We start from the raw sequence: 24475 nt of genomic DNA on the forward strand, positions 1-24475 counted from the left end.
CTGCTGAAATGATTAAATAAGATGATATGGATTAAAAGGATATGGTTTTGGTATATATTGAACAATTATGTGGTTATTTGAGAATGTAATTATTTCCATCCTGTGTCCTATATATGTTTTCTCTTTAAACACATGAATAGGCACTTCAGATCTTAAACTGTCATTGCTGAGTTTGCTGAGTATCCTTGGACATCATTTGTCCAACCCCTCTCTGGACATAGGGGCTATCCAACAGCCACCCTCCTGATGAGCATCAGAGGAGCCTGGTTTTGTGTCCCTAGTCCAGCCTGGGTTTTCTCCTTGAGGTCCGTTCCTGTTTGAATGGACACACTAGTTACCAGGCCTTCACAGGGAAGCAGCATTTCAGAACAGCTGTGGTAACTACCCTCTACCTGCCAAGATCTACAATGTGAAGAGGGAGGAATGTCAACCACTGCTGATGGAATAATTCATCAGTCATACCCTGGAATATTAATTTGCTGATTACTACATGCTGGGTTACAGAGTGGACGGACATTTGATAGGATTTGGCACCAGCTATCTGATGATTTGAACTCTTTTTTGTAAAAAAAAAAAAAAAATTATTTGAAAAGGAGAGAGAGAGAGACAGACACATCTTCCATCCGCTAGTTCACTCTCAAAATGGCCACCACAACCTGGGCTGGGCCAGGCCAAAGCCAGGCCCAAGAACTCCATCCTGGTCTGCCATGCAGGTGGCAAGGGCCCAAATACTTGGTCCATCCTCTGCTGCCTTTGCAGGCACATTAGCAGGAAGCTGTGTTGAAAGCAGAATAGCCAGGACTTGAACCAGTACTCCCATAAGGTATGCTGATGTCCCAAGCAGTAACTTAACCTGCTATGCCACAGTACTGATCCCTGATTTGAGCTTTTGAAGGTGTTCCCTATATGTGTGCCTGTTTCTCTAAGTCAGCCATATGGACGTTGTAAGAAAAGTCCATTGGTGGGGCTGGCGCTATGGCATAGTAGGCTAAGCTTCTGCCTGCAGCGCCAGCATCCCATATGGGTACTGGTTCTTGTCCCAGCTGCTCCTCTTCTGATCCAGCTCTGCTGTGGCCTGGGAAAGCAGAGAAGATGGCTCCACTGCCTGGGCCTCTGCACCCACGTGGGAGAGCCGGAAGAAGCTCCTGGCTTCAGACCAGCTCAGCTCCATTTCAGCTTTCTGGGGAGTGAACCAGCAAAAGGAAGACCTTTCTCTCTGTTTCTCCCTCTCTCTGTCTGTGACTCTGCCTCTCAAATAAATAAATAAAATCCTAAAAAAGAAAAAGTCCACTGGACTTGGTTCCAATTGCCAAATGTTACCGTGGCTGTGTGGAAGGGAGGGTGCCTTAAGGAATGGAGGGCGAAATATGTGAGGACTTCAGAAAGTTCGTGGACAGGTGGAATTAAAAGATAACTTTCTCTTGGTACCAAAAAGCTGAAGTCCATGCACAGTTTGTCCATAATATGCATTTTCCATGAACTTTTTAAAGATCTCTCTCTCTCTTTGGGTTTGAGCTTACACTCTTCCTTCTCAAAGGTGCCCAGAGCTCATCCCAGCTGGGGATGACTTCCACACAGCCCATCAGTGTAATCGGTGCCTCAAGTCCTAAGTGGAGCCACAGGTGAGGTGACTAAAACTCCACTCCAGAGGCTAGCACTGTGGTGCAGCAGACGAGGTGGCCATCAGTAGCGATGCCCACATCCCGTATCAGAGGCCAGTCCAAGCCCTGGCTGCTCCAGTGCATCATTGGGAGGCCGCAGATGGAAGCTCAGTATCTGAGTCCCTGTCACCCACTGGTGATCCAGATGGAGTTCTAGGCTCCCGACTTGGGCCTGGCCCAGCCCTAGCTTTTGCAAGCATTTAGAAAGCGAACCAGAAGGTGAAAGAGCTCTCTCCCTTTTTCTCTTTCACTCTGTCTTTCAAATAAATACATTTATTTTCTTAAAGATTTTATTTATTTGAGAGGTAGAATTGCAAACAGAGAGAGGGAAAGACAAAGAGAAAGGTCTTCCCTCTGCTGGTTCACTCCCCAAATGGCTGCAATGGCCGAAGCTGAGCCAATCCAAAGCCAGGAGCGTCTTCTGGATCTCCCACGGGGGTGCAGGGCCCAAGCACTTGGGCCGCCTTCCACTGCTTTCCCAGGCCATAAGCAGAGAGCTGGATTGGAAGAGGAGCAGCCTGCGCCCATATGGGATGCCAGCACTGCTGGCAGAAGCTTAGCCTACTAGGCCACAGCACCAGCTCCACAAATAAGTAAATTAAAAAAAAAAAAAAAAATTCAATCCTTAGAGCAGTCTCAAGTTGGGACATTGCAGTCACCTGGAGAATTTGAAAATAACAACCATCTGGACCCATCCCCCAGAGATTCTGACTTAGTAGGTCTGAGGCAAGACCTGGTTGTTGGTTTTTGTCTTTTAAACCTTTGGTCTCTCTAATGTGTGACCAAGGTTGAGAACCACTGCTTGGGCTTTGCTGTTAAAAGGTGGGGAGAAAACTTTACTTCGTCTTCAAGGCTGCGCATATTACAGTACCTACTCCTGCCTCGGGCTTGAGGCACCCCTTCCTGATAAACTGGTACAGTGCGTGGTGATTTTTGACTCCGTCAAACAAGACATTCAAACAAGACAGCACCCTTCCTGGCCTTCTAGAGAAATCCCTCTGCCTCGCCCTGACACATTTTCCTCCCTGTTGAAAACCAAGTGACACAATGTCAGAATATCCCCGACACGCCCCCTTTGTTCTGATTGGATTTCTAAATCAGCCATGCATACAGACCCCACTCTTCTGTCACCCAGGGTCTCCGTGACCATGCTATAATCTGCCAAACAAAACAAACACTTTAAATGGCTTCCTAACGGCCAAAAATTTTAAAAAGAAACAACAAAAAAAATTTTAATTGAGTTAATCGCATCATCCCTTAAGTGCTTATAATTTCTCTTGCAAAAAAGTGTACACAAGTGCCCACACCTGCGCTGTGTGAAGGGCCATGTGGATGCAGGCTGTGCACTGGAGGAGCACCGCCGTCCGTCGCCATACTCTGCGGGCTGCCCGGGAGCTGCTGGCCAGGGGCTTCCTTCCGGTGGAGCTGTCTCCCTGAAGCTGCGCAGTGCTGAGGGTTTTGTGCCTGGTTACCATCTTTAGAGCCTTAAGAAATGTTTCCTCTGCCACATATCTCATGCTTTTAGTCAATGTTAATTTATCTAACTTCCATTTTGTTGGATCTCTTTTAATTTACAGGAACTTTATTTGATGATAAAGGAGACAAACATGCCAAAAAAGGAGTGTGTATTTGGGAATGCATTGACAGAATGCACAAGAGGAGCCCCATTTTCTTCAATTATTTATATTCACCAGTGGAAATTGAGGTAGAATAATAAATCATTTGTGCTTCATTTTCTATGAATATATTTTGTTAAATTTTTTCGTAGTTTTATAAGATTTTATTAACATTTGAGCAGGTTTTTCTTATGAATCATTTTATTTATTTGAAAGACAGAGTTAAAGAGAGAAAGAGCTCTTTAATCCTCTGGTTCACTCCCCAAATGGCCGTAACAGCCAGAGCTGAGCCAATTGAAAGCCAGGAACCAGGAGCTCCTTCCGGGTCTCTCATGTGGGTGCAGGGGACCAAGGGCTTGGGCCATCATCTGCTGCTTTCCCAGGTGCATTAGCAGGGAGCTGGATCAAAAATGGAGCAGCTGGGACTTAAACTGGCCCATGTGGGATGGCAGCACTGCAGGCTGGGGCTTTAACCTGCTGTGCCACAGTTGCTGGCCCCTTGAGTAGTTTTTATACCAATAACTGTTTAAAAGTTTGAGACACTGTGGGTTTGAGTTGTGATAGAGACTGTTGACCAGATTCTTGCCATAAAAATCAGGAGCTGGCCTCACAAAACCTAGAAAGGACAAATTCAAGAAAGTCAAAACAAGGCAGCTTTCTCAGGAAGAAAGTACTAACTTGAAATCTCAACAGACGCTCTAAAGTGAGACATACAATACTTTAGAAAAGATTTCCTGCAGTCCCTTCATACCAGGGCAATGGAAGGGCCTCTGTTGGAAGCAGGGATGTTTGGAGCCCAGCCCAAGAAGTATGGCATCTCCCAGGGGCAAGAGTGCTGTGCTGTGCACAGCTCTGCCGTTGGCGCTAGGCTGGATCAGGCGGGTTTGATAAGTGGAGCTACCCTTACTTAGGGGTAGAGAGGCTCCTGTCCTAGGCCTCCTGCATTCACACTCCAGTCTGGGTTTCCTCCACCTGTACCCACTAATGAGATGAGTAGTACCAGAAACAAGGGTGCAGGCTTAGACACACTTCCTCATTTCAGCCGTGCTTTGGGCACCTCCAGGACGGCCATCGGCATGTTTCCTCATACCCACCTCCTAATCGAAGTCAAGTCCCCCCAGGCCCAAAGAAGTAGTTGTGTGGCAAGGGGTGGACGGAGTTTGGCTTTGTGGGCTGGGATATACACAAACACTCATGCGAGGCCCTCAGAGGATAGGGTAGAGCTGAGATGGGAGGAGAAGGAGGTTAGGCCAAGGACTAGGAGCTGTGGCCAACTCCCCCACCCAGTGCCACCACTTCCAGTGTAGAAACCTGAGGAAGCCAAGAATTCTCTAGTTGAACCTGGCCTTCCAGGTCATTAGGAGGTCGTAGTTGTCACAGTGGGAAGATGGACCATGTTTTATTTAATAGTGTATTTTAATGTATGATTTGTAAATATTTAGACAAATTGCATTTGAACTTCTAGCCATATCCTTGCCCTTGGTCCTGCAAGCGTTAGCAGCTGACCTTTCAGCAGGCTTGGGGAACTTCGGGGTCAAAATGAAACCATGAAGTATTTCAGAGTTCTCTTTAAACAGGCCCTGAAGCCCAGTGTAAATGTCTCCAGCCTCAAAAAGTGGGATTACTACATAGAGGAGACCCTGTCCACAGGGCCTTCGTATGACTGGGTGATGCTGACCTCCAAACACTGCCCCTCTGAAGACCCCGACCTGCCTGGAGGAGCTGGCCCCCAGAGCCGGAGGAGAACAGTGTGGCCATGCTATGATGACGTCAGCCGCGCCCAGCCCGATGCTCTCACCAGCCTTTTCAGTGTAAGTCACCCACGTGCAGGCCAGCCTGAGACTGGTTTACAAACCTCTGAACACGGCTGTCCTCCCTCTGGGCTCACACAGCCCTCCCAGAGATTGAACAGGGCAGACCAGGCTTACCTACCGGAAGAGAGTCCAAAAACAGTGTCCAGCATTACAGGGAAGCAGTTGGGCAAATGGAGCAATTTACTCCTTCCGGCAGCTTCCCAATTGTTTCAGCTGCGCAAGCAGGCTGAATCAGGCCTGGGCTATGGCTTCTGTGGGTGCTTTACTTCCTCTGCTCAGAAGTGTGGGTAGCTGATGGCCTGATGGGAATATTGCCAGCCGTCTTCTGCAAGGAACATTCTGTAGCAACGCCATGCTGGCAGTGCCGCCCCGAGGAAAGGTTTTATCTGATTGGGGCCGACGGGTCTGGAGAGTTTCCTCCCTCTGGTTTTCTGGCCAGGAAGAGCATGACCACTCTGCCACGGAAGCAGCTGCTCTGACAGACAGAAGGGAAGCCATCTCCTTGGACCTTTTTAGCTTTGCTCTTTCCTTGTCTGGTTGGAGTCATCAGAGCTGAGGGGTTCCTCTGTCAGGGGCATAGTTGTCTTCTGCTACAGCTGTTGGGGTTGGGCTGCAGGCCCAGTGCTTGACCTTTTGCTTTGGCCATGAGATTTCCCCTGGGTTGCCCAAGAGTAAAGGTGTTTAGGATACAGATCTCATCCCTTACTGTTTAAGCCACTTTGCACAAACAGGCCTAATTGTAGGTGCTGTGCCATCATCTTGGCCACAGCACAACACACCACCTAGAGCTCCCACACTCTTCCTGGCGTGGGAGACCTCGGAGGTCCTTGTCTTCCATGTTCTTCAGCTGCCCTCTGGCCGTGGGTGCAGAGCAGAGGAGATGGCTCTGGGCCACACCCTGACCTCTATGAAACATCGGCCCACTGGGAAACTTTTTCATTTCTTCACAGGAAATTGAAAAGTTAGAGCATAAATTGAACCAAACTCCGGAGAAGTGGCAGCAGCTGTGGGAGAAGGTAGCCATGGACCTTAAAGAAGAGCCAAGAGCAGACCGTGTGAGTTGGTGAATCCCCTGCGGAACTTCGTGAGGGCGCGAGGGCCCGCTGCAGGAGGGGTCATGCCCTGGGGTCTCGGGCAGAAGGCTCCAGATGACTGAGTATTTCCTGCCTGTCTCACTTTACCACAGTGACATAATACTCGTGTTTCAGACCCCGAATCCAGAGGAAATTGCTGGGTTCTTTTCTATCTCAGCGCCCCTGTGGTTTCAGCTGATCTACCACAATAGGGAGGAGGGGAAGGCCAAGACCATGTTTGCTCCCGAGAAGTAAGCAAAGGGAGAAAATAGAAGTAGTTAAGATGGTAAAACATGCCACTTTCTGTTGTTCACACTCCCTTTTCTGTTTGAAAGAAACATTTATCATAAAAATATTTTTAAACCAAATACTCTTTTTTGCATCTCTAATCCGATTTCCAACTCCCCATTTCTGAAACATTTCTCTAGCATATAATATGTGCACGGGGCTGTGCTTGAAACTAGCCACACATCACACCCCATCTACCCCACGAGGAGGGAGTGCTGGCCGTGTCACACGCGAGGGGCCCAGCACTGAGGGCACAGCCACCATTCAAACCCAAGTCTTACTGGCTCCAGATGCAACAGAGGGAAACTTCACACAGAGTGTTCTGGGGAGAGTCTCAGGAAGACAGGGAGGTCAGTGGAGTCGTGTGTCACAGCGCAGGCAGGAAGAGCGGAGAGGACCACACGAGGGCCCTCCTGGGCTGTCTGGTGCCTCACCTGGCACTTCAAGAGCTGTCACCCACAGGCCATGGGCGGGGGCACTGGAAGGCGTTCTTCCCTCAGAGGGGAAAATCACTTCTGGAGTTCTTTCTGATTATGGAAGTAGGATATATTTTTGAATAGGATAATAAGCAAGAAGTTATTAAAAAGATTAAAGTCACCCACAGTTTATAATCTAGAAACATCCTCTGTGCCACGAAACTTGTGTCACTGTTGTGAACCCACATGCGAGAGAGATCTGTGGACAGGCTGCTCATGCCTGCTCTCCTGCTCTCCGCTCCACCTGTCGCTGTGCGAAGGTCAGCACATCGTTTGGAGACTCCTGGAGTTCCTCTGTGGAAACACCGCAATGTTTTTAACCAGTCCCCTGCTGGTGGACATTCAGGTTTCCAGGTTTCCGCAGCTGCAGGATATGTATCTTTGTTATTCAGTCTTTCCCCCGAGACTAAGTTTTACAGGGAAATCATCGGTCAGCTGCCTACAGGCTCTGTAAAGCTTCCCTGGTCCTTGTCGTTTTCAGTCCCAGAGACACCCCTCGGGGTCCCCAGGAATCGTGTCTGCCAACCTCCCTTCCTATCACAAGAGGTCTCTGCTGCAGCTGGCAGACAGCAGCGTTGCGGAGGAGCAGAGCGCCAGCCTCGCCCCCTCCAACGGAGTGGAGCGGAGAGCAGCCACGCTCTACAGCCAGTACACGTCTCGGGCCGATGAGAACAGGTAACGTGCCCCACGCTGCCCAGGGCCACCCCAGGCCCGCAATGACTGGGGCTCAGCAGGACAGCCCTCTGTAACTTGAAATAGCTTTGCCTCCATTTCTTTTTTTATTTTTTTAAGGCTTTACATTGTTCTTTGAAAAAGAGAAACCAAAATTACAACTAAAAATAAGACCAAGAAGTTATAGTTATTTGTGGTTGAGTCCTGATTATCTCATGTCTGCCAGAGATTCCAAGGAGCTACGCGTTAGTCAGCAGTTTTGCAGTGGCCAGGAGCACAAATCCAGCTCATGCTAGCTGAAGCAGAAGGAATTGGCACACATAGATGGGCCAACCAAGCTCGCTGGTTTCAGGCTCTTTCCAAGCTCTGTTTGCCTTTGTGCTGCATCAGACCCAATATAGCACAAGAAATGGCCCGCCGAGGGACATGCGTTGTGGCACAGCAAGTTGAGCCACTGCAGGACATAGCATCCTGTATCTCAGGTGTCTGGTTCAAGTCCCAGTTGTCCCACTTTGGATCTCCCTTCCTGGTGATTCCCCTGGGAGGCAGCAGAAAATGGCCCAAGTGCTTGGGCCCCTGCCACCCATGGGGAGAGCTGGGTGGAGTTCCTGGCTCCTGGCTTCAGTTTGGCCCAGCTTTGGCAACATGTTGCAGGCATTTGGAGAATGAACCAGCAGATGGAAGAAACCTCTCTTTCTCCCTCTGCCTTTCAAGTAGATGAATTTAAATGGCTACTGATAGTTCAGACCTTACAGGATCTAGCAATCCCTGCAGAAAAAGCCATTATTTCCCCCCAAATTCTACAGAAATTCCAGGGAATACTCTGATTGGGTTTTGGTGGGGCTGGGGAGAGGGCAGGGGGCCCATCACAGGGAAAGACTGGGCAGACACAAGCAGGTGTTCCCTTGACAGCAGTGTCTGGCTGGAAAATCCAGGCTAACCGCTGCGTCCTTTCTTCCAGGTCCTTTGAGGGAACACTTTACAAGAGAGGGGCTTTGCTGAAAGGGTGGAAGCCCCGCTGGTTTGTTTTGGATGTAACGAAACATCAGGTAATATCGTTTAAGTCAAAAGAAGCTGCTTTCTAGGTAGTGTCAGTCCCTGTTGTTGTGTGGCTCTCAACAGACACACGCATTCTGAGGGCCGCTCATATGTGGCCTGGGGCTCCACCAGGTTCCCGGTTGCCCCTTGGCAAGGGCAGCAGTGCAGAGGCCATGACAGTGGAGCCCAGAGCATTCGGAGCAATGGAACTCTTTTCAATGATGCTCATCTGTCTCCTTTTGCCTGTTCTTCAAGCCCAGGGCAGGAAGCACTGGTTTTCAGGCTGTGCAGGCATTCCCCATGCACACGCAAGCCCAGGGCTGTGAAGACAGGCTCCCCTAGGCCTTGCCACACAAAGCCTCCATTCAGAACGGAGGGCACGCTGTCACCCAGAGCTACTGCCCACCACCTGTGTGTGCCTGCCAAGGGTACTGCCACCTCTCAGACGAGCCTCCAAGCAGGCAGCAGGGGATGGGCCCATGCAAACCTAGGCTTTGCAGTGGCAGTCCGGACCGGACCTTGCTGAGCACGTCAGGAAATCTTGTGCCCACAGTTAGCTGCTTAGCTCCTGCGACAGCAGCCGCCACTCTCCTTAGCATCGTACTCATTGTTCCAGTGATCTCAGGGGAGCATGGTTCCTGCCCAGACCCCCTGCCTGTCTGCACCAGGGGGCATCATGTGGCCTCTAGCGCCTTCATTGTGCCCAGGAACTGAGCAGGCAGCCCGAGGGCTACATTGTGGCTCTCCACGCATTCACTGCCAAGCACAGCCTGTGGAAAAGACTGGAGCCAGGACCGTGTGTGCTGCCCCGGCAGGACCCACAGCAGAAGACCCTGCCCAGGGGAGCCTATACAGGCAGCCACCTTTTCCTCGGCTCTAGAGCTTCACAGAGGTCACAGAGAGTCTGTGCAAGAACGCAGGGAAGTTACTCTCAAATGGACGAGCGGAGGCCTCTCAGCGGGCTCACTGTCGAGTAGCGATGCCTCTGAGAGCACAGAGCCTGCACTGTGCAGCCGAGTCCCATCCGGCCCCTGGAGACGACGCGGGACGCCGGCCGACTGCTCTGCACTTACAGTCATACCCAGTTATACTGCGTTCCTACCGACCTCCCAGACTTTAACATAGAAAGTGCAGCTTTTCCACTTGGCCCCACTTGGCCGTGCCTTGGAGGAGACGGGGAAGTCAGGCGCGCTGCAGACAGGGCCCAGCGAGGCTTTGCACCAGCGTCTAACTTTACTTTTGAAATAAGAAAAAAATAAAAAAAAAAAGTTTAATGTGTTTATTATACCGAAATCAAACATTTCATAAAAGTCTAAAATTCTGTGCAGTCAGATGTTCTTCAAAAATCATCTCCTGTCTACGTGCTGTTTGGCAGCTTGCCTTTTAAAGTCATAGAAGTTTTCCTACCTGTTCATAGAGAGAGCGTCCCTGTTCGCTTCAACATCTGGATACTATTCCCTTTGACCCACGTTCTGCGACTGAACTCAGTGTTGCCTCTAGAAACAAACCTGGCCTTCCCCAGTACTGAGCTGAGGGAAGCAGACGCAGAGGAAACCCTGGGCACACGCCTTTGTGAGCCGGGAGTGCTTCCCCGGGCGGCCTCCTGCAAGAGGCGCGGGCACTCTGCAGTCTAGCCCAGAGTGCGAGTTGTCCTCCAAGAACAGTCTAACAGATCACATCCCACCAGCAGTCTTTGAGCATCCCTGAAGCCTTCCTGGAACCATCAGCCATTTTTAATAGTTCTCCATCTGAATGAGAAGTGACATCTCATTGATTTCCTGTGCTTTTCTTTGATCACTGAGGTTGGTCATCTCCTCAGATGTGTACAGATCATTTGTATTCTGTAGTTTGCTGTGGTGATCCTTTTTCCACTTGGTTTTTTATTTTCTTTTCCATTTTTAGGAATTTTCTATATATGCTAAACATTAACTCCTTTTTATACGTTACACATTTTTACAGTCATTGGGCTTATTTTAATGTGTATTTATTTATCCAAACTGGAAAAAGCACCTGATACTTTTCCCAACTCCTTTCTCCCATTACCTAGTTCTCTTCCTAAAGGCAACCAGTATTACCAATTATCTGTGCTTCCCAGGCATAGTTTAGCATATAAGCAACATGCAGGGGGAATACGCACTAGTGTCAGGACTCTCACCTTTTCCCTGTGTCCTCTTCCTCCCCTGCCCTCCTGCTCTGCAGCTGCGATACTATGACTCCCGTGAGGACACAAGCTGTAGGGGTCACATCGATCTGGCTGAAGTGGAAGTGGTCATGCCTGCTTGTCCCAGCATGGGAGCCCCAAAGCACACGAGTGACAAGGCTTTCTTTGATGTAAGTTGATCCGACCTCTTCTCCCGGTTCTGCCGGCACGCAAGTACACCCGCCTCCAGGAAGTACAGGGCGCTCAGAGTAAGTGGAGGTGACGTCAGGCAGATGGGCCACAGGCCCGTGCTGTGCAGTCAGCTGCAGTCTTGATCCTCAGCCCTGAAAGCGCTCGGCCCTCTCAGAAAAATCACAGACGCTGATGAGCTCGTGGGTAAATGTTATTTCGGTGACCACGTAGGCTCAAGAACGGAGGCGCCTTCGCGCCCTACAGGGGCCTCCACGCTCACGTGGGCTCACTGCCTGCCCTGAGTCTTCAGCAGCCCCCAGCAGAGCGGTGTGTGAGCCTCATGATGGGAAGAGGCTTTTCTCGTCCCTGAGCTCAAGCAGGACCTCAGGAAGAGCAAAAGTCATGTTGCAGGGCCCTGCTCGGGCCACGAGGCCATGCCTCCCTCTCTCTCGGGGCTCTCCGTGTGGCCCTCGCGGAAGAACCAGCTCCCTGGGGTGGGCGAGTCCCCGGGCTCCCCTGGCACAGGGCTTGCTCCCCTTTGTTGCTTTGGTGCAGCGCGTGGGAGAGGCCGGAGCCTCAGGCACTCCTGACCTCTGTCATCAGAGAAGGCCCCAAGGAAGGCTTTTCCAGAGTGTCGCCTTCCTCCGCGAGGAACGAGACAAGCGACCACAAGTACAGTGGCTGGGAGGAGAGGCACGAGGGCCGAGGGTAGTGTGGACCAGTAGGCTGGCCGCAGTGAGTGACTGGCCACTTGCCCAGCGCCATAAAGCCGCCCTGACCTTCATCCCTGCTCTCTCTCGCTTGGTGTTGTAGCTCAAGACCAGCAAGCGTGTGTATAACTTCTGTGCCCAGGACGGACAGAGTGCCCAGCAGTGGATGGACAGGATCCAGAGCTGCATCTCTGACGCGTGACGCCATGGTCAGCCCAAGCAGAAGAGGCGGAGGCTCCCACAGCGCCAGAGTCCTGAGGAGCTGGCAGCAAGTCACCCAGGCGAGGCGCTCGGCCCAGCCCTGCCCGGGCCCCCGGGCTCTGCTCAAGAGTCCCAGGCCTCTGCAGGGTCTTGCACTAATCTGTCCTAGCAGGTCTCGGTGGTTAGGGAGCAGAAGAACGAGCCAGCGCTCGTCCTTCCCTGGGCAGAATGGCTGCCGCTTGCCTGGGACCTCGGGCGTGGAAGCTACGTCCAGGGCCGTGGTTTCCTTGGAGAGCTTTGTAACGAGCCAAAACCAAAACTCTCTGAGACCATCTTCTCCACGGAACAGGCTTGCACTGGAGGTGCCTGCCCCAGGCTGACCTTGGAGACCTCCGCGCTCTGCTGCTGACTGAAGGCGCTTCCGTGGTCCCTGCAAGAGACGTTGCTGCTCAGCGGCCAGCAGAGGGGGCCGCGCAGGACGCTCCCGCGGGGCACACTGCCCAGGGCGTGGGGCGGCGAGGACGAGGCCAGCGCCGGGCGCAGCTGCTCCCCGCACTGGGAGCGCAGGTTCGCTATCCTGTGGTGCTCTGAGACCTGCACCCGGACAGCTCCTTACACAGCAGCGCGCACTAACCCACAGCACGAGCCCTCGTGCTGACTCCCACGGACGTGGACTTGTGGAAGGGACAGAGCCTCCCACACCTGTGACAAGGGCTGGCTGGGCCACGGTGGCACGACTGGGCCGCCAGACACGAGAGCACATGAGTCCTAAGAACTGCTTTTAGATTTTCTTTACTTCTGAGAGCCTGTGTTTGTTCAGCTTAAAATCCCAGGAATGCTGTTTGCTCACAGTCAACAGAAACAGCCTCTGGCGCCAGCTGGAGGCCTGGGAGCCGGAGCCCTGCATTCCTGTTCTAATGTTAATATGTTAGATTCCCAACTAATGCTTCCAGACTGTGTACAGATTTCTAGGCCCATTTTCAGAAAGCCTGCTTGTAATTTAATATACAGTTAACCAGACTGATTCATTCATAAGATTTCAGTAATGAGACTGTTCCCTTTTTTTAAAAAAAGCTACTTTGCTTTTGTAGATTAAAAATAAATCAGATTTTCAAATGTAAAATTGTCTACACACTAGGAAATAGAACTGTGTTAATATATAAGGAATTGGGAGATAAGACGAATGAAGGACTTTTCTATCATTTTTGTTTTATAAATTGCCACCTGTGGAAGAGGTTTTTGCACATTATTTGTATTTTTCTTTGTATATGAAATAATTTTTTGTACTTTGTAAAATATGGATCCCAATACACCTTCCGCTGTTTGAGACCATATACAGCTGCTTTTGTAACTGGTTTCTTTAAGCTCTCATGAAGGCCTCACACGCCTTAGAGTCACTAACCACCTGGGATTAAACTTATTTCTTAAGAAAAAAAAAAAGTATCCCTTGTTTACTGTGACGGTCCATTCACTGTGCAGTGCGCGGCACTCGGAGGGTAACGCCGGGACTCACACACGGGGCCAGAGGTTCAGGGAGGAGACAGAGCGGGGCTCGCTCGCGCTTCCGTGACGCTCATCCTCGCCTTCGCTAAGGAAGCAGCACAGAGACTGCCCGCCCGCCCGCCCCCCAGAGCCTCGCTGGGAGACCCGGCCGAGGTCTTCGCTCCCACCCCCGCCTCTGATAAGCCGTGTGAGTGAGTGAGCGAGTCCTTCAGCTCACCCGGGTCACAGCCTCACCACCTGCGTAGGGCACGTAGGGCACCCCAGAAAGCTCACGGAAAGACAGGACTAAAAGGAAAACTGACTTGGATACAAGAAGATTTTGAAACCCGTGCATAGTTTTTGCTAATACACATTTCCTGTGAACTTTTTGAAGTCACCTTTTGCATAGATTTCAAAAAAGTTGTGCACCAAAGTAAAACATCTTTTAGTTCCATTTCTCACAAATTTTCTGAAATACCCTCACATGTGCCAGTTAGGGAAAATGTTAGGCACTGAATATTGAAGTCTTGATGGGCAGCAGGCTTTTCTACTTCAGAGGATTGTTGAATGGCACGAATGAACAAGCCATTCTTTCTGGCTTGAACAGCAGTTCTCTGTCCTGTCTCAGGGCTGAACCTGAGTCCTCTGGGCCCCTCTGACATCCAGGATTCCATTCTGAGCCAAGTGAGGGGGCACCCGAGAGCCACAGAGGCCCAGGGTGAGGCTGTGATGCCCCCTCCTTGAGCCCGCAGGTTCCCGCCACCCTGAGGGCACACGTGGCCCCTGCCTTGCCCCAGCCCTTCATGGCGCTCGCCAGTCTGTGCTGTTCTGTCCCCAAGACTCAGGAGGGAAACACGTCCACAGTGTCACCCCGTGTTCCTGCTGAGAACCCAGTGCACACCTGACACTTGGGGCGCATCTCGGTGAGGACCCACGTGCTGCCCTTGTTCGGATGCCACCTGCGACGTGCCAGGCCCACGTGATTTCTCCAGGAGGCCGCGCCTGCACGCCACAGTCAGCGGCAACATGGCCCATCAGAAGTCCTGAGGGCCCCCAGCTCTTCTGAGCAACCAGCTGTCAACGTGGCTCTTCCCGCAACCCTCTTGTCAGGGTCAGGACTTCACAGAACTCAGCGGAACACTTCACTCACTTCGTCCATGAATTCTAAGGGGGTCCACGCACATCAGCCCAGTGAAAGAGCCACACGCCCTCTTCCCAACACCCTGATGCCGTCCGGCCCCCTGGTGCCACAGGTACCGAGGAGGAGTCATCCTCACCCTCCTGAGAGCTCAGGGTGCAGCTGATCTCCCTGGCCTCCACCCTGAACCCCCAGATTAGCAGACTCCCGGGCGCGCACTCCTGTCCCTCAGGAAATTCCAAGAGTTTTAGGAGCTGTGTGCCAGAACCCAGGACCTGATAGATTTCTCTTTTTCACTACACCACAACTAGCTGCATTTTTACTGCTACCATGCCAGCCCATCTGGATTTAAGAGCAAGTAGCCTGCTCACGGCACAGGCTGTGGTGTACAAGCTGCAGGCGAGTGACCTGCGTTCTAGTGCCACCTCTTCTGGCCGCCATGCGGCCGTCCCAGTCCTCCAGTCCACTGGGCTTTGACCTCCACAGTGGAGGACCCAGATGGTCCCCCACTGTTTGCAATTCCAAACATTTGTCTTGACAAGGACTCGGGCTGCAAACTGGGAGCTAAAGATCTGAGTCAGTGCGTCTCAAAAGCAACGCATGTGTGAATCATCCGCTAAAGCGAGATGCAGTGGGCCTGGCTGCACTTGACCGTGTGGTTCCAGGAGCACAGGTGTGGCATCGCTGCTGGTGCTGGGCGGCACACCCGGAGTGACGCATATGCTAGAGCCAGCCCTGTAAGGTGCTGATGGGAAGGAAAGGGCATGGGAGGTGCCAGAAAAGCAAGAGACCTGAGGCAGGCGCGAGCCTTGGGAACAGGGAAGGAGGCAGACCGAGGCTCTGCTCCAAGGACATCCCCCTCCCCCGCTTGCCACCCCTCAGACCTCTGTTGGGGCAGCCCACCGGGAACACAGGGTTAGCACAGACTCAGGGACAGATTCCAGCGCACAGGCAGTCACAGACCTTGCGGCGGGAGATCTGGGTCATGTCTTCCCTGGTGTCACACAGACCAGGACGCAGGTGCTTGCTGTTTCCCTGAGGCCTCTCTTCCTAGGAGAAATGCAGGAGTGGTGGCGGGTGGAGGGCTCGCTCCAGCCTGTCCCCGACGCCTGTGCACGGCCCTCACCCTCAGCTACCTCGGCACATGGACATGGCTTGCCTTCAGGGACACTGCATGCTGGGAGTGTAGCCAGGCCCTTCTCAGGCCAGGCTGTGCACACGTCCTGCCACAGCCCCAGTGGAGCTTCCTGGAGGTGCCCAGGGGAGACCTCCTGACCATGGTGTGCAGACAAGCCTTGCCACCCCTGTCCACCGGCAGTGCCATGACGGTGTCCCCTCCTCCTGTCTGCTGATCGATGGTACAAGAAACCCTGTGCACCCTTGGTGGCAGCAGTAAACCATCACTCAGTGGGCCCCTTGCCATGCGGGGTCTCTGGCCGTGCGCTGTGCTATGTGACATTGGGGCCCTGAGCTCTGACCAGGAAGGCAAACCCGTGCCCACAGGAGGGCTCCACCCCCACGAGATGAGCCACTGCCCTTCAATGCCATCACGTGCCCCGGTGGAGCGGGCTCCTCAAGGGACGGAGGCCTAGCAGGGGCTCCGCACTGGCCTCTCCTGCCAGCCTGGTGGACCCTCATCAGCGCCGGGGGGGGGGGGGGGGACTCTGCTCTAGGGCCCACGGTGAGTCCACACCTGGCTCTGGCTCTGCCTCCGCACGGTGGCCACACCACTCGCACTCACCCTAGCTCCAGGGTGGCCGGTGGTAAGGACTGGCTCATGTCAAATGTGCGCGTCATTTTCTTCTGCTCCCCCGCCACCTCCCCTGTTGAATGATTTTTGACGACACTAATGCAAGGGACAGCAGTCCACGGGCAGCCACGCACCTCCACCCCCACACACACCTGCCGGCCTCTGGCTCCCGGGCCCTCTCCTCCCAGACCCCTGCCCAGGAATGTGAGCGTTCTCTCACCACCTCGGGCTGTGGTTTCCTATGCACCGAACAGATGACCAGGCTGTCCGCACGGCTACACCCACCGGGACGCTCTCCCTGCCCCCAGCCTGTCCGCCCCCAGCTTGTGCCCAGGCACCAGGTCCCCACCCCCACCCCACCCCACCCCACCCCCCGGCCTCGCCTGCAGCCAGCCGTGCAGCACCCTCCACGTGACCACAGGGACGAGCCAGGGCAGTCCGGGCTCCATTCCCGACTCAGCGGTCCCGACTGCCAGCCCGTGTGACGTTAAGATGCGACATGGCCACTAGGAGTTCCACAGATGTGAGTTCCGGCTCTACGGGGGCCCAGTCCACGCCGGGACCGTTCTCCAAAGTGTAGAACCCTCTGTGGCTGGCAGCTGGCTGCTTGCACCGGGACTTGCCTCGTGGCTGTCAGCCACCCGGTCTGACCCGACCCTCAGGGCCTCTGGCACCAGGGCCTGGGCCTGCAGCCGGAAGCGCGCGCGACGCCCGCAGAGACGCAGGAAGCCGCGGTCCCTCGGACTCAGGAGGAGCATTCCCCTCGCAGGTCCGGAGACCTCCGCCATCGGCGCAGCCACACTCGGGGCGGCGCGTGAGCATCCCGCAGGCCTTGGCCGCTTCCTGTTCTTGCTGTGTGATGGTCCTTGTGGCATCCCGTAGGGTGTCCGGCTGGCCTCGTCTCAGGATTTTATTATTACAATAGAGGACGCATGAACAAGGGCCTGAGGCAAAGCTGTCCTCGAGTGCTGTCCTGGCCGTGTGAGTGACATCCGCTTCTCATGGCTTCTCTAATCGGGGTGGAAACGCACGCTGGCCGCAAGGCCTTGCTCTGAGTGAGCCAGGAGCCCGTGTCTGGTCAGCAGCCAGAGCAAAGCAGGGCGCCCCTGGGGCCAGCCCGAGGTGGGCTCCGCTCTCGCCAGAGTTTGATGGGGAAGGGATGGGGCCCCTCCCACCTAATCCCACCCCCTGTCCTCCTCCGGGTTGTTAGTGGCGGCCCCTGCCTCCGTGCCAGCCCCGCGAGCAGGAGACACGGCGTGGATCCGGGTGCAATCCGTTCGAAGTGACCATGGAATGACCTGGTAGGTCTGTGGACCAAGCGAGTCTGCCAGGAGCCACTCCAGCCAAGATGGGGCTCATTCCCTGGCCCCTGCTTTGAGCTCGGGGGAGGGGGTCACCTTGATCACGTGCTCCTGGGAGGCCCGGCTCAGGCTCAGCACTCACCGGACCATCCTCCCCCGTCAGCTTTCTCCTGGAGCTCAGCCTAGGACCCCTGCTGCCCCGCCCATCACAGCTGTCCCCTGGGAAAGTGAATGAGGCCACGGGGACAGTGCCCTCCAGGGGTCCACCAGCTGTGTCCCACTCAAGTCTCAAAGTCCCAGGTTCGGCCCGCCAGGCTCTGGCACTCACAAATCTACCGTGGCCAAGAACTCGGCAGCTCTGCAGCTGTTACTAATGTTTTCAGCCTGCTTGCCAGCTCCCCCTCTGCAGCCCCCACCGAGGCTCCCGGCTGCCCCCAGCAGTGCCCTGCACCAGCCCTCCACAGGGCACCAACACAGCCCACGCACCCGTTCTCGGAGGCGCTGTCCCCTTCTATGCATCAAGTGCACACCTGCCGCTACAGCCCCCGCCCCCATACTGCGCCAGATTCCCCTTCGCCACCCTCTGCGGTCCGAGCCTGTGTCCCTGTGCCCACCCACAGCCAGGAGTCATCTGCCCCAGCCCTCTCTTGGTAAGGCCAGCTCCCACGCCCACCTTAGCGTGGCCTCCCCTGCCACTCGTGTTCTCCCGGCAGCACCGGGGCAGGGGCAGGTGCACCTGTCAGGGACACAGGACAGGGAGGCCAGGAGATGGTGACCCCTTGGGCAGCAGCACGGAGCTGGGAAAGAGGCAAGGCCGGGGCAGACCTTGGGCTAAACCGTCAGGCAGGCAGCTCTGCTCCCAAGGACAGCCCTGCAGGGAGCAGCCCCTGGCCTGAGGACAAGCAGTGCTGGCTCTGGGAGCCCAGGGGCCATCGGCCAGTAACAACCCTGCAAGTCCGGCATTAGAGAGGTGCGAGACCACAGCCGAAGGAGCAAAGGTGCCAGCTTTCTTTTGGAGGTCCGAGCGCTGAGGCTTCCGGCTCTGCTGGCCCGGGCAGCTCCTGACTTCCATGGGAAATGGGGATTCAAAGCAGAAACACTAGGCCAATGGTCCCAACCTAGGAGAGTTTGACTTCACGTTTCTTTGACCTTCAACAGGGTGACTGTGACCATCCCTGCTACAGACCACACTTTGAATTCTGATGAATTCCCAGACACTACACGGAGCAGTCCTCGCCGGGCAGCAGCGGCAAGGGCAGTGTCCAGGCAACCCTGCCGTCACAAGAGGAACAACTCCCACCCCCAGCGCCAGTGCCCATGTCACTATATATATATATATATATATATATATATATATTTGATAGGCAGAGTTAGAAAGAAAGGAGAGAGACAGAGAGAAAGGTCTTCCTTTTCCATTGGCTCACCCCCCAAATGGCTGCTACAGCCAGCGCACTGCGCCGATCTGAAGCCAGGAGCCAGGTGCCTCCTCCTGGTCTCCCATGCAGGCACAGGGCCCAAGCACATGGGCCATCCTCCACTGCACTCCCGGGCCACAGCAGAGAGCTGGCCTGGAAGAGGGGCAACCAGGACAGAACCGGCGCCCCAACCGGGACTAGAATCCAGGATGCCGGCGCCACAAGGCGGAGGATTAGCCTAGTGAGCCGCAGCGCTGGCCCAACGTCACCATATTTTCAAGTCCCAGGGTTTCCTGGGACGCATGGCATGAGGGCAGGCACATCCGGACAGGGAAGGGTGCAGGCAGGCAGGCACAGGGGGCGCACCCAGGGCTCTCTGGAGAAGTGAAACACCAGCTCAGCCCTCAGGGAGCTCACAGCAGAGAGGAGAGGCAGCCCGTGTGCGGGGAGCAGAGCCACGACGCCCCCAGTGAGGTCTCGAGCTGACCCCTGCAACTCCGGAGCAAGCCCCTTGCCTAGCAAGGGAGAATGGAGGCTGCACCAGTGGGTCTAGTGCACCCCACTGGTAGCAACAAGCCAAACAGGGAGACTGAAGCGAGTGCCAGGGGTACCACAGGAGAGAGACTCCACCTGTCACTGGCGGCCTGGACACCTCCGGAGCCCTCCCCCCAGAGCCTCCAGACAAGCCTGGCCCTGCCAGCGCCTTGACCTCGGCCGGCAAACGCACCTTGGGCTTGCGGCCTCCAGCACTGCAAGGCAGTCAGGCTGTGCCGTCGGAAGCCCCTGGGCTGGCCGTGACTGTCACAGCGGCAGTAGGGACCCAGCAGGGCCTGGTGCAGAGTGGAGGGCAGTGGCCCGGGGCAGGGGAGACCCTGGGGCAGAGCGGCTGGGGGAAGCGCACAGGAGGCGTTGGGCCAGGCAGACGCACACCGTTCTGTACACACGCACACACCTGGCGGCATGGGCACTTACACAGTGGCCCACCCACTGCCTGGACTCCACCTGGCTTGGGTGACCTCTCCCAATATCCGATTTCCTAGAGCAGCTAGGTTTAGCAGGTGGGGCTGGGGTGCCACAGCCCCATCGCTGGCCTTGACCTGGGGCTGGGAGAGTGTGGAGCCTAAGCTCACCCGTGGGAGGCAGCTGGACACCGAGGAGGAAATGAGGTGCCAGGGTAACCCCTCACCGTGCCCGTGTCCACCCCAGACCTCACCTCCCCCCGCCCAAATCCACAGGACAGAACCTGCTAGAGATGCACTGGTCCCCCAAGACGTCAGCACGCCCTGCTTCCCACGCGGCACGCGCCCATCGTCCCTTCCCCCCACACTCACTGATGCTTGCTCTGTGCCAACGCCATGACCCACACCTGCAAGGTGAGATTCCTGGCGTCACCAGAGCTGTGCCAGGAAAGGGCAGGCAAGGGCCTGTAGGGAGCCGGGAGGAGTTCACGGCCCGCCCCGGGGTCAAAGTCCTGAATTCTCGCCACATGGGCTGAGGCCTAAAGGATCAGCAGACAGCCATGGGGCAAAGGTGAGCTGGCGGCGCGGCAGGGAAAGCAAGTTCATGGCCTGTGACGTGCAATTTGGGAAGATCTCCCTGGCGAGCAGGCGTGCCGGAAAGGCTGGGAGGACGGCAGCTGGGTGGGGCTGCCCCAGTTGTCCAGACAGGAAATGCAGGGGGCACTGTGTGTGCCGGTGGGGGCGGGGCCATCAAAGGCAGCCAGGTTCACACCTTGCACACCTGAGCGTGGCCCCAGGAACTGGGAATGGGGCAGGATGGCCAGGATGGCTGGGAGTGGCCGGACCCCGGCCCTGACTTCAGAGCAGGCTGCCCTGGGCTAGGGGAGCCATGGAGACCAGGTGTGCGTGCCAGGAGACCCAGCCCCAGTCACGTTCCCAGCCACTGTCCCTGTTGACTTAGATCTGGTAGCCTTGCCTGCCCTGACAACTGAGGAGGCCATGGTCTCCAGAGGACAAATGACCTGGTCCTGGTGGAGCTGGGGTCTGAACCCAGGCTGTGGGACATGTCCTGTGCCCCCCTCTCCCCAGCCCTGATGTCACCCAAGCCAGCCTGGGCTCTGAGAGCTACAGGGACAGGGGACCTGTGACCTCTGCCTCATGCCCAGCTTGGCCAGGCCTCCGTGAGGGCCATTCCAGGCCAGTGGCCAGCCCCACGAGCCTCACCCTCTTGAGAGTGGCCCGGGACATAAAGTTCCTCCTGGGAGGAGCTGGGGCCTCCAGGGAGAGGCCAGGCCCCCCTCCTGCCCCAGGGCAGCCCCCGGGGCACCCGAGTCTGAGTGGGCTCCTGCCTCCTTGCAGGGACAGCCTGGCCTGCCCAGCCCCCACCCCCCACCCCACAGCTCACACAATCTCAGCCGGGAGGCGCCTGCGACCCTGGTGGGAGTCGGCAGGGGGGCGCCAGGCCCATCTGCCCCCACATCAACACTGCTGGGTCCCCTCACCCAAGCCCCCCAGCTGGCCTCAGCAGATCCACCTCCTGGCTCCCCGCAGGTCCCCCGAGGCCCGGCTGGCGCACGGCCCCAGCCGGCGGAATGCGAGCCATTCCCGGCATGCGCTCCCCCGTGGGCCGCCGAGAGGGGCCGGGGCCTTCGGGGCCTCCTGACAGGAAATTAGCGGGGCCCTGCCTTCCCCGCTGCCGGCTGCTCTGCTGACCCTGACCCTGTGTTTTCCGAAACTTGATACTGCGAATTTCAGAGCCTCATCCCGCTCCCAAGGGGGCCTGGCCAGCTCCGTGTCCAGCCTGGGGCCGGGAAGCCGCCGCCCCGTGGCGGGGGGTGGCCCGGGCGGGGCGCGGGGGGTGAAGGCCGGGTCTGAGGCCTCCTGGGTTCTGAGCTGTGCGGGAGCACAGGGCAGTGCCGGGCTGGGTGAGGGGAGAGGGAGAGGACTGGGACCTTGAACAGTCTGAGGTGTCTTCCCCGCTCCGCCAGCCCCCACTGTGGAAAAGGCGCCGGGGCCCAAGGACGCGGAGACGCACACCTGGGAGGCAGGAACAGGAGCGCGCCATGAAGGCCAGGGATAGGACACAGAGCCTGGGGCGCGGTGCTGCCTGAGAGGGGAGAGAGCCCAGCTCAGCCGCCAGGCAGAGGCGATCAGCCGGGAGACCAGGGGGCACGGCGAAGGAGGGACCAGAGGCGTGGAAAGAACCAGAAGGCTGTGCACCTGGGGCTGTTCAGGAACAGGGGTGCTGCCGCCCAGGCTGCAGAGGGCCGGCGAATGCGCCTTGGATCCGGTGTCTCAAGCGTGCCCAGGAGCCAGCCGAAGTGTGGGGAGTGACAGAGAGGAGGAGGTGGGGCAGCAGCTGGAGGGGCTGGGACTTTCACATTCTGCGAAGTTCTCAAGGCTGGCGACACCTGTGAAAGCGGCCGACGGGTGGGATGTCCGTGAGAGCAGCGGAGCAACATCCGCCCGGATGCTGGTCTGTACGGCCACCGGGACTCGTGAGCAGCAGAAACGCGTGTCCCCCTTGTGCAGGGAGCAAAGTCCTACAGCCAAGGCGTGGGCCGACTCAGCACTGCCCGGGAGGGCCTGGCCTGGCCACCGTCACCTTACATCCTGTCCAGGGTCCTGACAGATCTCACCTCAGCATTTCTTAATTCAGATCACGCACACACGTCCAGTTGCCTCCTGAGAACTTCGCTGCCCACTTACACTGGAAGAGTAGACAGCATCCCTTACCAAAGATGCCTGGGGCCCAGAGTGTGTTGGACTTCATTTCATCTCAGACTATTATCAGCAAACACATAAGGAGACCCCCGGGGGTGGCACCAGGGTCTAAACTCGGAATCCGTGGGCGTTTCGCATGCACTCACACACATCACCTGGAGGCGATAGGTGATTTTATATGCGATCTGGAGCGTGCACTGCAACCCACGGCGGGAGGTCGGGTGTGGGGTTCTCCACTGGCGCCATCATGTGGGTGCTCAGAAAGTTCTCCATTTGGGGACATTTTGGATTTCAGATTTTTTGGCTAGAGACACTCAACCCATATTTAAAGATCTGCTACCCACCACACCCACTTCCCCCTCCTTCAAGAAATGGAAGCATCTCTGGATTACAGGAACTCAGTTCCTATTCCCTGGGCCACGCTGACTGTACCTGTACGGGGGGCTGGTCCTAAGCTAAAGACAACTGCATGTATGTGCATACGTGTGTGTAGTGTGTGTGCGCATGCAGGTGTATGTGTATATATGTGCATGCCCATGCATGCGTAGGTGTGTGCAGTGCACGTGTGTGTGCGTGCACACATTTATGTGCGTGTACATGTGTGTGTGAGTATACTGTTATGCACATACATGTGTGTGCACATCTATGCACTGTGGACACATGTGCACACATTTACGTGTATTGCGCACACATGCATGCTTGCATGTACCTGTTGTGTACACACATGTGTGTGTGCATGTCTGCACGTGTGTGGGTTATATGTGTGCACACATGTGTAGCTTCATGATAACTTGCCTGTGTGCTATATAGAGAGGTGGAAATGCTATGTGGATCTGGACACAGACCTGGAGCTTCGCACACATGCACACTCATAATCTCAATAGTGTGACATGAAACTGCCCCCAAGTGCTGTCCTCACAGGGTGGGGACCAGCACAGCCACTCACACGCACTCACATGCACTCTCTTCGCTGGAAGCTGTGACTGCTGGGGGCTGTGGAGAAGGCGGGTCCCTCCAAGGCCAGCTCCACTGCAGTCTCCCCTGCAGCCTGCTGCCCGCCCCTGCCTGGGAGGCACGGGGTTCCGGGTGGCCTGCGCTCAGGGGATGCCTCCGCTGCTGCACCTGCCCTGGCTCCCTGCTTAAGTCCCCAGTATCCAAGACAACGGCAAAGCTGCCTCTGCCAAAGGGCGGGGTCTGACAGCCCTTTCTATGTTGCCTTGGCAGGGAGGGTTCCCTCCCCAAAATCTCTCACACTGGGGTGCACCTCAGTCATTCCTCAAACCTGCCTTCCCCTCTCCCTGGGCAGGCGAGCTCCTGCCACCCCATGGCCTCCAATGCCAGCTAATGGTGGCACGTCCCCAGCCGCAACTCCCCTCGCAGAAGCTCAGCACTACGGCTTCCCTGGCCAAACCCTAGCTGCCCTGGACCAAATCAATGTTCCGTGCTCTCACCGCCACGCCCCAGCCATCAGCAACCCTGGCGCCTCCACCTTCAGGATCCGTCCCCAGCCCTCGCCCCCGCCCACCTCTCTGCAGCAGCCGCCGACCCAGCTCCCAGACTTGCCCCTCAATGTCCTCTCCACACGGCAGCCAGACAGCTCCTTTAAAAACATGAAGCCATGGGGCTGGCATTGTGACACAGCAGGTTATGTGACACCAGCATCCCATGAGAGGGTGCCAGTTTGCATCCCTGCTGCTCCGCTTCTGATTTAGTTCCCTGCTAATGCGCCTGGGAAAGCAGCAGAGGATGGCCCAAGTGCTTGGGTCCAGAAGAAGCTCCTGGCCTCAGTCTGGCCCTGCCTGTGGCAATAAATGGGGGAGTGAAG

The 24475-nt window shown here is 55.9% G+C and overlaps 1 protein-coding gene and 1 long non-coding RNA gene across 8 annotated transcripts in view; one reads left to right on the plus strand and one right to left on the minus strand.

Moving 5' to 3' along the window:
• SBF2 (SET binding factor 2) overlaps positions 1 to 13321 on the plus strand; it is a 523890-nt gene extending 510569 nt beyond the window's left edge. For all 7 annotated transcript variants that reach the window (XM_070073459.1, XM_008266103.4, XM_002708809.5 and 4 more), the window contains 7 exons: positions 3239 to 3366; positions 4855 to 5088; positions 6042 to 6146; positions 7410 to 7603; positions 8562 to 8649; positions 10838 to 10969; positions 11784 to 13321. In XM_070073459.1, the coding sequence (XP_069929560.1) occupies positions 3239 to 3366; positions 4855 to 5088; positions 6042 to 6146; positions 7410 to 7603; positions 8562 to 8649; positions 10838 to 10969; positions 11784 to 11882 (980 nt within the window). In that variant the 3' untranslated portion in view covers positions 11883 to 13321. The remainder of the gene's footprint in view (positions 1 to 3238; positions 3367 to 4854; positions 5089 to 6041; positions 6147 to 7409; positions 7604 to 8561; positions 8650 to 10837; positions 10970 to 11783) is intronic.
• Positions 13322 to 22213: 8892 nt separating this feature from the next.
• LOC138849576 (uncharacterized) lies at positions 22214 to 24213 on the minus strand. The gene is made up of 3 exons (XR_011388480.1): positions 24102 to 24213; positions 22566 to 22636; positions 22214 to 22337 (listed from the first exon to the last, which is right to left on the minus strand). It is a non-coding gene; the product is annotated as an uncharacterized lncRNA (long non-coding RNA).
• Positions 24214 to 24475: the final 262 nt, after the last annotated feature.

Source organism: Oryctolagus cuniculus, chromosome 1, assembly GCF_964237555.1.
Source record: "Oryctolagus cuniculus chromosome 1, mOryCun1.1, whole genome shotgun sequence".
Taxonomy (NCBI): Eukaryota; Metazoa; Chordata; class Mammalia; order Lagomorpha; family Leporidae; genus Oryctolagus; species Oryctolagus cuniculus.